The 11,979-nt window shown below is 38.7% G+C and overlaps 1 protein-coding gene and 2 long non-coding RNA genes across 4 annotated transcripts in view; 2 read left to right on the plus strand and 1 right to left on the minus strand.

Annotated features, from left to right (window-relative positions):
- The window catches only part of LOC106527053 (uncharacterized), a 17,897-nt gene extending 10,488 nt beyond the window's left edge, over positions 1–7,409 (plus strand). For both annotated transcript variants that reach the window (XR_001311332.1, XR_001311333.1), the window contains exons 2-3: positions 481–610; positions 7,295–7,409. This is a non-coding gene — a long non-coding RNA (uncharacterized LOC106527053). The remainder of the gene's footprint in view (positions 1–480; positions 611–7,294) is intronic.
- On the plus strand, positions 3,674–6,134 carry LOC106527052 (uncharacterized). Its single transcript, XR_001311331.1, has 3 exons — positions 3,674–3,754; positions 3,868–3,969; positions 5,710–6,134. It is a non-coding gene; the product is annotated as an uncharacterized LOC106527052 (long non-coding RNA).
- Positions 7,410–8,765: 1,356 nt separating the features above from the next.
- LOC106527073 (L-selectin) lies at positions 8,766–11,534 on the minus strand. Its single transcript, XM_014021835.1, has 4 exons — positions 10,880–11,534; positions 9,935–10,017; positions 9,679–9,773; positions 8,766–9,189 (listed from the first exon to the last, which is right to left on the minus strand). The coding sequence occupies exons 1-4, from the start codon at positions 11,169–11,171 to the stop codon at positions 9,159–9,161; spliced, it is 501 nt and encodes a 166-aa protein (XP_013877289.1). The 5' UTR covers positions 11,172–11,534; the 3' UTR covers positions 8,766–9,158.
- Positions 11,535–11,979: the final 445 nt, after the last annotated feature.

Raw genomic sequence — 11,979 nt, forward strand, 5'->3', positions numbered from 1 at the left:
TCTTCCAAGAGACTTCTTCAGTCTTCAAAAAGCCTGAATTTTACCTGAAACTCTCAGACTGAAGAAGTCTCTTGGAAGAGAGACGAAACGTTTCATTAAAGAAGAACCCGTCCAGAGGACCTATACAATTTTTTTTCCTTTTCATCTCATCTATCCACATTTCTATCGCCCAATCTCCCCATCCATTCGGTAGCCTCTCCCATTGATGCTTCAGATTTGCACGCATTTGGAAGCGATTTTCTCGTTGTACAGGGTCCTCAATGTYGTCTCCAACTTGTGGTCTTCTTCTGGAAGTAGGTCTTACATTTTCATTCTTAGTTGATGGTTTGGGTTCCTCTGGTGGAGAAGAAGTGGCCAGTTTTTCTTCAGTTAAAGGCTGGGGGAACACATGTTCTGGTTCCTCTGTTTGTGATGCTGATGAATCCAGATGGTTTTCCAGATCAGCAGTTTGAAGTAACTCCCCTCTCTGTGCTTCTTCAGCCTCAGATGTCAGCTGATCACTCTGCTGTTGTTGGGGTCCAGCCGGAACTTGATTCAGGAAATACTTCTTGTTTGAAGCTAACAGCTCTGCTCCAGCTCAATTCAGAGTCATTCCATCAGACTTGAACAGGTATTGTCTCTCCCAGAAGAGATCAAAGTTGTCCACATATCTCACAGAGTGGTCAGCACAGGACTTTTCCAAAAAAAAAAAAACCATTAAGAGCAAATAGTCTACTGAACCTTTCAGCCCCTCCTCTGGCTGTAGGAATTGGTCCACTGATCAATACATCCATGTTGAGATTTTTAACTGCATTCAGCAACTGAATGAAATCCTTCTTCAGGATTTCTGACTGTCGGTTCAGAACTTCATCACTTCCTGTATGAATGATGAGCATCTTCAGAGTTGGATACTCAGCTGTGATTTCCAGAATCTTCTCTGTGAGGTCAGACACTTTATCAGCAAAACTGAGAACTTTAACCTTTTTCTTGTTCCAGAAGCCTCTGATCTCATTCACCATTTTATCTGTGATGATCAGCATTTCTTGAATCTTGAAAGTCTCTTTTTGGACTTGCTTTGGCTTTGAGCTGAACCTGGCCTCAAGTCCCTCTCTGAGGTCAGTGGATGAACTTTGTTCAAACTCACCAGTTTCTTCCAGTGGTGTGAATCTGTTTTGAAGAAAGACTGATTCATTTCTCTGGCTGTTATCAGTTGTATTGGTTTCAGCCTGTCATTTTCTTCTCCTTGCAGGTGGAGAGAAAACATTTCTCTGTAATTCTGGCCATCCGTTGTCATCTAAGAGCTGAATCCTTCCTGAGAGATTTTTTGGTCTGGCACAAACAGAGTTCCATACAGCTTTACACTCAGAAGCGGCTTCCATCTCCTCTCCATGACGATCTCTCCTCTCAACCTTCTCACCCATTTTAACACTTGTTGAGTTCTCCAAAGCATTCATCTCTTCCAGATGATGAATCTTGAGCTCAACACTGTCACCTTTTGGAGAAGCTGGCAGAAATCCTCTTTGGAAAAGAAAGGAGGCACCTTGAAGTTTTTCTGTACTCACTCTCAACAGTTGATGTTTCAAAATCTTCTCAGGTTCTTCAACAGCCAGGTGGAACTCACTGTACATGGCTGTGGAGAGACTGCTCAAGATTCTAAAATAAAAGGGAGAACCAGCCTTGAGGGAGATCTGTACAGAATTAAAGGTTCCAGTGTAAGTTGAGTGTGAAGTGGCTGGGATGAAGATCAGCATCTCCAAACCTGAGTCCATGGTCTTCAGTTGGAAAAGGGTGGATTGTTCTCTCCTGGCTGTTCTGCCTCAAGTGGAGGAGTTCAGGTATCTTGGGGTCTTGTTCACGAGTGAGGGAAGAATAGAGTGTGAGATTGATAGATGGATTGACGCAGCTTCTTCAGTTTTACGGACTGTAACAATTTGTTGTGATGAGGAGGAGCTGAGCTGTAAGGCAAAGCTCTCTGTTTACCGATCGGTCTACGTTCCTACCCTCATCTGTGGTCACGAACTTTGGGTAGTAACCGAAAGAACAAGATCGCAGATACAAGTGGTCAAAATGAGTTTTCTCTGCAGTGTAGCTGGACTCTCCCTTAGAGATAGGGTTATAAGTTCAGTTATCCAGGAGAGACTCAGAGTAGAGCTGCTGTTCCAGTTTGGCCATCTAGTAAGGATGCTTCCTGGACGCCTCCCTATGAGGTGCTTCAGGCATGTCCATCTGGGAGGAGACCCCGAGGAAGACCCAGGACACGCTAGAGAGACCAGGTTTCTCGGCTGGCCTGGGAATGCCTTGGAGTCCTCCCAGAAGAGCTGGAAGAGGTGGCTGGGGAAAGAGAGGTCTGGGTTTCCTAGCTCAAGCTGCTGCCTCCATGACCCGACTTCGGATAAAGCTGAAGATGATGGATGGATGGATTCAAGAACTGTGTTGTTGTGAGCACTGTTGGGGCCATAATTCAGAAGTGGAAAGAACATCATTTCACCATAAACCGACCACGACCAGGTGCTCCTCACAAGATTTCTGACAGAGGAGTGAAAAGAATTATCAGAAGAGTTGTCCAAGAGCCAAGGACNGGACTTAAAAGCCTGAATTTTGCCTGAAACTCTCAGACTGAAGAAGTCTCTTGGAGGAGAGACGAAACGTTTCATTAGAGAAGAACCCGTCCAGAAGACCGACACAATTTTTTTCTTTTTGATTTTTTACCTGGATTACTGAGATGCATCAGGACATAACTATGGAAGTTTAAAAAAGATAAAACTAGTGGACTTCTATTCTCCAGTTGAAGACATTTTGCTTCCCATCTGAGGAGCTTTCAAAACACTGGAGAGTGTTGAATGTTGAGCGTTGAACTGCATGAGATGTTCTGTTAATGCAGATTAAATTCACTTCACTGGAGAGTCATTAGTGTCTTTGTCAGGCTCACGGAGTGATGCTTTGATCACACCCATGAAGGTGAGAATCACGTACATGTCGACCCTGTGGATGTTTACCTCCATGTGGACCTTCTGAAATTCTGAAATTTCACATAAAAAAATAACATAATATTCTCACATGACACAACGGCATTAGAGGGAATAACAACCTCTGAGGTGGAGTTGGGCGAGAGCAGGGGTCTGGCGATATCTGAGGCAGAGGAGGTACAATCCAGTGGGGGCAGAAAGTTCAGAGACCAGAAAGTCACAGGTTTTATTTCTCACCATCAAGGGTGAAGTATCAGGTCAGTCCAGAGTGTCAAAAACAATGATCCACTGATGTAAAGGTGGTAAAAACTGGTATAACTATAGCACAAAAAGTATGGAAATGTGTGTTTGGTAGATGACTTCTTTGTTGTAACAATGGTTCTTGGCAATAAATCTTAAAGCCTATTTATTTCCCTTTTAATGTTGCCACATTTGTAAGGAACATGCATTTGTGGGATGAGCATTAGAGCTGAGTATGTCAGTTACACACATGAACGATTTGCCAAATCTTCTCTGTCAAACAGCTTATTTTGTTGATGCTGATTAACTGGAAAGCACTGAGAGGCTGAATTAGGGTAAAATGATGACGTGGGAGAGGGAACACAAAGAAACAAGAATCTTAAATGCAGAAACTCAAGAAACCAAGAAAAGGGAATAATGAAAGTAAAACACAAAAAATGAAAACCATAACAAAAACACAGAGATCCTAACAGAAAACAAAGAGATTAAAACTGATACGTTTTTTTCTCTTCATCTTCAAACAGCACCTGTGGGTCCAAATGGCTCTCCACCAGAGAACACAATGACAAGTAAGCACTAAATAAGGAAACAAACTCAGCCTTATATGGAGCCTTTGAACAATTAAATCTATTTAACCCTCGCCTGAGAGCACATTCATGAATCCTTCACAACCTTCTTCTAGACCCTGACGTTGGTCTTGGCCTCGTTGTTGGGATCATCACAGGCATCATCATCCTCGTTGTGATCATCTTCATCGCATTGGGAATGGCAGACGCAGAATCAGGTAGGTTAAAAAGTTTCCAGCTGCATTTTGCATTGGATAGATTGCCTACGATGGCATATTAGGGCCACTTTGCAGATGAAAGAAAAAAAAAGGAGGAGCAAATCTCAGAGAAAAAACAGAATTTCTGAGATTAATTTCAGAAATTTTCAAGCAAAAACAAGGAAATTCTTTGAGCTCCAAAAGTCGTAAATTTGCAAGAAAAAAATCTGAGTTTCTGAGATTAATTTTAGAAATTTTCAAGAGAAAAAAACTGGAAATTCTCTTATGTTGAAAAGTCACAAATTTGCGAGAAAAAAACGTAGAAATTTCCATAATTAAAGCAGAAATGTGCAACATTTAAACTAAATATTTTCTGACATGGTAAAGTCAGAAATTTACAAGAAAAAAACTTGTCAATTTATGAGAAAAAAATGAAATTTTCAGGAACGGCTAAAGGGTGATTCCGCCTGTTTTCACTACCTTGAGCATCTTTAATCTGCTCTAGTTAAAAAAAAACTTCAAACTTGGATTAGATTATTCTACACTGATTGCAGAATATTTAAAATCAAGTGTGTGATTTGTGAAACTTATATTAAATTTGTGAAGCTTAAGGAAATATGGTGATTTCAGCACTTTTTATGCATTTTATGAACAAGCATGGCCCGATGGAGAGGTGAGAGAATTAGAGTGACTGAAGAAATCATCCAAAATGATCATGGAGCCTATAGAAAAAAAATTTTTTTTTTCAAAATTCTATGCAGCCACGCAATATCACCATCAATTTTCCCAACTTGTGGTGACATGTCCTGTTTTGGTAACCAGATATTTCAAAGTAAAAGTCTATAAATATTTTGAAACATGTCTTTTTTTTTCTCTTACGCATGTTGCGATGTTCGTGTCTACGAAAATGTCTATTTAAATAAAGTTTACTGACTTAGTTATTTCCTCAGTCACTCACACCTAATGCGTTTTGAGCGTCAGGGGAGTCAGGTTTACATGCAAAGTCTATGGTGGACCGTGGACGCGGTCGGGCCATGCTTTTTCATAAAATGCATAAAAAGTGCTGAAATCACCATATACTGAAGCTTCACTTATCAAATATATGTTTCACAAATCACACACTTGGTTTTAAATACTCTGCAATCAGTGTAGAATAATCTAATCCAAGTTTGAAGTCTCAATGTGTTTTAGTTTTTAAACTAGAGCAGATTAAAGATGCTCAAGGCAGTGAAAACAGGTGGAATAGCCCTTTAGCCGTTCCTGGAAACTTCAGTTTTTTTTTCTCATAAATTACAAGTTTTTTTCTTGTAAATTTCTGACTTTGCCATGTCAGAAATAATTTTTTTAAATGTAGCAAATTTCTGCCTTTAATTATGGAAATTTCTGAGGGTTTTTTTTCCTCGCAAATTTGTGACTTTTCAGCATAAGAGAATTTCCTGGGGGGTTTTTTCTCAAAAAAATTTTGAAATTAATCTCAGAAATTCAGATTTTTATTTTTGCAAATTAACAACTTTTGGAGTACAGAAAATCTCCTTGTTTTTTCTCGAAAATTTCTGAAATCAATCTCAGAAATTCTGAGTTTTTTCTCGGAGATTTGCTCCTCCTTTTATTTTTCATCTGCAAAGTGGCCCTAATACGCTGTTGTAATTGCCACAGTTATTCAGTTGTAGTAAACAAAAAGACTTCAGCTGCAGTCCATTTGACAGTCAAAGCTCTAATTTGACTGACAATTTTTTTTGTTTGTGTTTTTTGTGTGTTTAGATGCTGGCTCAGAGGATTGCTGTGGGTCGTTTACTAGATGTTGTAAGGGTTTTGCTGCGTGTTGTGGGGGTTGTACTGCATGTCTTCAGTGTTGGGGTGAATGTTGCTCTGTTCTTTCTGCTGTTGATGTGTAGAAGACAAAAATTGCAAATATACCAAAGCCTTTCTTCATTTGAATATCATATGTTTTTTTTTTTTGTTTTTATTTTTTGGCGGTGTTACATGGTGTCATGGAGAAACTTTGCTTTGAATCAGAATATCTACATCTGTTCTAAATATCTCTGTCTGACTGAGATCCTGAAGTTTTGTCTGAGACACCGAGGAAACACTTTAAGTGTTGCTGATGTATTCTCTCGTCAAATTACAAAATTCTTTGTAACGAAAGACTACATTTGTTCAAATAAACTATTTTCACCTATCCATAATTTAGTCCTTGTTTAATTATTAAGTAAAATACACAACACTCATACACACAAAACACATGTGCACCAGAGAGGCAAGCTCCTACGACCCTCTTAGCAACTCCACAAGAGTAAAGGTCGGGGGTTGGATTTATAAAGCTTGCCTACACACAAAACAAGCCCAGAAACTTGCAAATGCCAATTTTCAGAACAAAAGAATCAAGAATTGTTTATTGTCATTCAGACACAACAATGGAAATTCATCCAGAACGCCGGGTTTTCCACAGCTTCATGAACGCCGGAAAACCCGGCGTTCTGGATGAATTTCTGCCGCATTTTCCGGCAGATTTAGGTAGAAAACGATGGAATTTACGTGACTTTTTAACCAGACGGGCTATTTCTAGGATTATTTGTGAATAATCCGGCTTGCTATAGATGGAGAGACAAGAGCGGGAGTCTGAAGAGAAGAGGGGTGGCCACCGTGGCATTCGGCAGGGAGCAGGAGACCTCGAACAGCCGGCGACAGCTGGAGATGCAGAAAGAGGAGACGGCAGGGCGGGAACGTAGGAGGGAGGTGATCCGCACCAGGGAGAGACGCGTGTTGGAACGTGCAGGAACGCTCGTGTTGAACACGTCTGGTGAGCAGACTGATCCTTGGAAGCTGGGCCTTTAGACCTGGCTCGCTGTGAGTTGATTGGTATGTTGAGGCGAGGATCTGATGCTGATTGACTGCAGCTGGGAGCCTGACGCAGCCATTGGATGGAACAGGTGAGATAAAAAAGGAAATAATAAATATATACCAATAATAAAGGGAGAGTCTTCCAGTCTGAATTTGCGCATAAGCTTCATAATTCACAATTTCCTCAGCTTTATTTTGAGCCATAGTTTGTAAAAATCGAGCAAGAAATAAGAAATTTATAAGAGCTTTTCATCAGGATGATGCCTCACAGTCCAATGACATCCATTCATTTTGTTGAGGCTCTTCAATCCATAACAAAGCTCCAKTGTGTGCACATTGATGTAGCTATAGCCACGCCTAATCCAGTAATATATACGTATCAATGGAGTTATCTAGTCTTTTTATTATATCTATGGTAATGACTGGGGGCAATGTRCAGGACAGCTGTCACCGGGGGATAGCAGTKGGAGAKCAGACAGAAGTTAAACAWTTTTTTGTCATTCAGCAGGTGGAAAAAGACGTGTGRCTCSAAGTATAAACCAAGCTTACTYGATCCAGCATGTTGAAGATGATGAAGCTGTCGGCTGGAGTCATTATTTCTCTGCTGACTCTAACAGCYTCAACAGGTGAGTATTGTAGCTTTTTTATGACATTTGACCCAAGATYAAGAAGAAACATGATTTAAATTAAATCTGTTCTTTGAATTGTGTAAAGTTCTGAAATGGTTTAAATTAATATTGATTTATATGTTCAATTATCTCTTAGGAAAATAACGGTTTAGGGYATTGACCTCCCAGAGCAGCAAAACAAATTATACTGATTGGAAAAAATGTAGGTTTTTTCATAACTGATATTTTACAAGAGTTAAGAGTTCTGTTTATGTTTTACAAATGCATTGATAAGTACAAAGATRGTATGATTTGAAGATTGTATAGTTAATAATTCCTTTAAAAACATTACAAATGTGTTAATTTCTACAAAACTGTTATACATACATGTACACTGAATTTCAAATGTTACTGATTCAGATTAGCATCAACAAACATTTGTTTAAAATCAAATAATTGGAATTTTAGTGAGGATTTTCTTTTTTTCACCTGATTTGCTGAATTGCGACAAAACGTACCTCAAAAAATAACAAATGAAAAAGTTGATGATAGACAGTAAAACATGAGAAATTGACATGAGCTTGGTGGTGAGGAGGACCCAGGATGTGGAAGAACAAGCTGGCTCAAGGGGAAAAAAAACTTTATTAAAGCAAACACCGACATGGCAGCAAAACAGCAAGGAGCACTGGTGTGGGTGTGGCTAGGGTAATTAAACTCAGATTTCCAAAGATGTGATAAATCACAGGGGGGCATTTACTTTGTCATACAGGGTCCTGTAGGTTTAGATTTATTTACTCCTTAATAATAAAGAGCTTCATTTATGAACTGTATTTTGTGTTTGCTTATGTATGCTTTTGTTTTTATTTGTCAGTTTCTGTCTTCCACAGTCAGGTAGCTACTTCATGTTATTCTTTTTTTTTCACCAAACCTTTATCTGTGATTAAAAAGCTTTTTTTATAGTATGATTTAAAATAATATTCATAATAAGTTTAAAACAAAGCATGAAACACTTTTACAATTAACTCCATTTTGTCCAGTCTGGTGTGTTTGTTTGTGTTTTCTAAAGAAGATGAACCTATAAGGACAAATAAAACACAAAGTGTTATTTAGTTTCCAGCTCAGCTGTAGGATTTATTCTGCAGCCTCTCCTCTTCAGGCAGCACTAAATTTCTCCTGAGCACTTTGTGACATCTTGTGGTTGATTTAACGATTACAAATCCAATCATTCATTTTCTACCTGTTTAATGGGCATTTATGAAGAATTTAAATGTCTGTTTTGGGGTAAGTTTAACACTTAATGTTTTAAATCAACACTTTATTTTAAAAGTTTGTCAGAATAAATTTGCATGACTTGTAGGGCAGCCTATATATAAATATATCTAATTACTGGGAGTAAAAAAGCTACTTTAGTAGAACTGAAGGGAAGAATAATAAATACTAAAGCTGTGTTTAACACATTAACCCTTCAGAGTAAAACTCAAAAGTCAGCAATATTGAAATAAAATTACCAATTCTTGGACAGTAAGTTTAGTTGAAGGATTACCTAACTTTTCTAGATGTTAGGTCACAGAAATATAGTTCTACCAAAGCCTTGTGTTACTCTCACCTCAGCAGTTACATCATGTAAACACTAAGACACACAATAAAAACATGTTAAAAGAATTGATATATTTGTTTCCGTAGAGAAAATGAAAATCTAGAAGATCTATGAAACTGCTCCTCTTCATAATCCCTCTTTAGACAATGATTCAGGCTTGATGCTCAAACTTCACCTGCTTGAGACTTCGCACACCTGTTGGAGAAAAACACACACCTGTCAAAATGTGTGTTGCCTGTGATGCACATTGATGTGTTTCGTGTTCTGTCCCTGGTGCTGATCGCAGTGTCTTTGTCAGCATAAACAGCTTTTAGACCTAAACAAATTTAAAGGAAAGTTTTTGAAAAAATCAGTAAGATTGCCCTAAACATCTGTATACAAATAGGGGGAAATCTGTTTAATTTACAGACAATCCAACTTGACTTGTATTGACAAGTCTGTTCCCCTTCACATTGGGAAAACTTGACTTTGATCCAAAAATGGAGGCTTTTAAAATGGCAGCCATGCTCTGAACGTAGACTAAAATAGACCCCTCACTCATTGCTTGCATTTATTTTTCCCTTTTGTTTCTGAAATAAAAGGGCGTCCTGTTACTTTTGACTCACCGTGTATAATTAAGTCTACTACAGGTAAAACTGAAAGGAAATAAAGACAGAAGAACATGTTCCCTGGAAGGTTTCTTACTGTTTTATTTGATTGTTGTGTGAAACCTGTTTCCCAGACATCCTCCAACGGATCTTGAAGTCATTGATGCCTTTGCTTTTCATCTTTGTCTCCAGCTAGGAAATAAACAGGCTACATTTAAAGGAAATGTCCAAACTGAACTTGATTACAATAAAACTATAACAATTAAACTTTTTGCTTATGTTGAATGCAGGTGATTGATTGCTAAATGCATGTATTAAAAAGAGGTCATAATAGCTCACACTCTTGGCCTCACCTGCTGTTGAATTTGTTGCTGGACAGCGGGGTCACACATGTCGACATCAGAGCTGATTTTCACCACAGATCGTTTCTTATAATCTGAAAAACACGATTATTAACCTAAGCTTGCTGTGTTATAAAACACTTCAGACAGCTACACAAACCTCTGGCATGTTTAAATCACACGCTGCCATGGAAAGCAGGCCATCGTGTAATTGTCTGTGTGCATTCGTCTGTCTATGGTGTTAGCAAAAATATTTAATGAACCACTGAGAATCTCTCAGACCGTAATCACTGGATGTACAGCTAGAAATGTTTACATTTTGGACTCAGTCTATTTTACAGATATTGAGCTAAACTTTAGTGTGGCAGTAGCTGAGAGTCATCTGAAACAGTCTAACAAATCTACAACATGCATTTTAGTTTAAAACTTTGCAGTGAAAGGTAACAGGAAATGTGCATGTCTTCAAGGAATTTTACATAAAAAACTGTTTCCTCTTTAGGCTGAGCGTAACTTGACTTTGCTTTACCATGGAAGACGTTTAGTGCCATGGTTTAAAAAAAGTATTTTTAAACAGTTTTTTAAAACTCGGAATTCTATTCTGTAGTTTTCAGTGTATGGACAGGAAGTAAAAAATAAAATCACAATAGAGTCAAGAGGACCTACTTTGTTTTGTTTTTGTTTTTCAACCTGGATCAGAGTTGCATCACCTTAGAGCATTTTTAATTCTTGATTGTTTATTTGACTTTCTTGTGAAAATGAATGAAGCTGCATTTATACTTTATATATAGATGAGATTATATTTGTTTTGGGACAAAAATTACATTGTGATTTTTTTCTTAACTCAAATACTCAGAATGGATAAAACATGATTTTATTTTTGTTAAATCAAACCCAGCTGTTGATCATTTATAACAATTCACTTTAAATGATTTCCCGGCCAGTCTATTAAAGACTCACAGTAGCAGAGAACAGATGATTTGGAGTCACAGGACTGTGTCCTCCATGCTCCACCATCAACATGAACACAGTCTGATCCGGACCCTGAGCTCTGCGGGTTGCCCTGCAGCCAGTATCTGAACAAGCTGTCCCGTCCATCAGACCACTTCCAGGTGTCCCCAAAAAGGCCGATCCAGACCAGCCTTCCTGCTGGAACCATCCTCTGGATCTCCTCGTTCTCAGCAGAGGTTCTCACACTGACCAGGTCGGTGTGTCTCTCCCTGCAGTACTGCTGAGCATCGACCCAGTTCATTGGTGTTTGCACAAGAACTTTAGCTTCAGAGGCTCCAGCTCTGCCTGTGAAAGATTCACCAGCACTGTTAGTAAAGCTGACAGTGGTTGATAGGACACTGGTATGTAGGACCGTGTTCAGACTGCAGGTTTATTTTGGATTCCTAGAGTTTCTAAAAGTACAAGGTGAGTGAAAAATGCTCAGGATACGCTTTTATTTCAGAAAATAATAAAGATGTACCTGAATAATGGTCTATATTTATCCTTTGTCCAGAACATAGACATCATATGAGATCAAAATAAAATGGTGTCCTGTGATTTGACTTACCCTGTAGAAGTGGAGGCAGAGCTTTAGATTCTCAGGCTCCTCTCTTGAACAACCAGTTTCTTCTGTTCATGAGACTGACTCTAGTGTTGTAGTACTTGAAACCAGTCTTGGTCTTAAGAGCAGTCTCACGACCACTTTTTGATGAGTTTGGTTTTGTCTCGGTCTCGGACATTGAGGACTTGGAATTTTATTTCAGGACCAGTCAAGACCACAACTGTGCAAATATAACTAAATAGCCAGATTATTGTCCAGTTTATTAGTTAACATCCTTGCTTTCATTGGATGTAAAATGTAGCTACTGATTCAAATCCAAACCTGACTCATTGTTATTTATGTATTTTTGTTGCCAGCTGTCACCCATCTCCACACTCTCCACTTTCATGCAGCACTCCAGGAAAGTAAGCAGTGGTTCTCTGAGTGCGGTAAAAGATGTCTTCAAAATTTTAAAAACAAAAATTTGGCTACATTAATCATAAATATCATTGTAAACCAACAACAACCA

Source organism: Austrofundulus limnaeus, unplaced genomic scaffold (assembly GCF_001266775.1).
Source record: "Austrofundulus limnaeus strain Quisiro unplaced genomic scaffold, Austrofundulus_limnaeus-1.0 Scaffold307, whole genome shotgun sequence".
Taxonomy (NCBI): domain Eukaryota; kingdom Metazoa; phylum Chordata; class Actinopteri; order Cyprinodontiformes; family Rivulidae; genus Austrofundulus; species Austrofundulus limnaeus.

Excerpts from the sequence above, each read along its gene's own strand:
- LOC106527073 (XM_014021835.1), bottom strand. The coding sequence starts at position 11,171 with ATGAACTGGGTCGATGCTCAGCAGTACTGCAGGGAGAGACACACCGAC. Across the intron at positions 10,018-10,879 it reads ATCATCTGTTCTCTGCTACT|ATTATAAGAAACGATCTGTG; the intron begins GTGAGTCTTTAA and ends CGTGTTTTTCAG. Across the intron at positions 9,190-9,678 it reads CACAACAATCAAATAAAACA|GTGTGCGAAGTCTCAAGCAG; the intron begins GTAAGAAACCTT and ends TTTCTCCAACAG.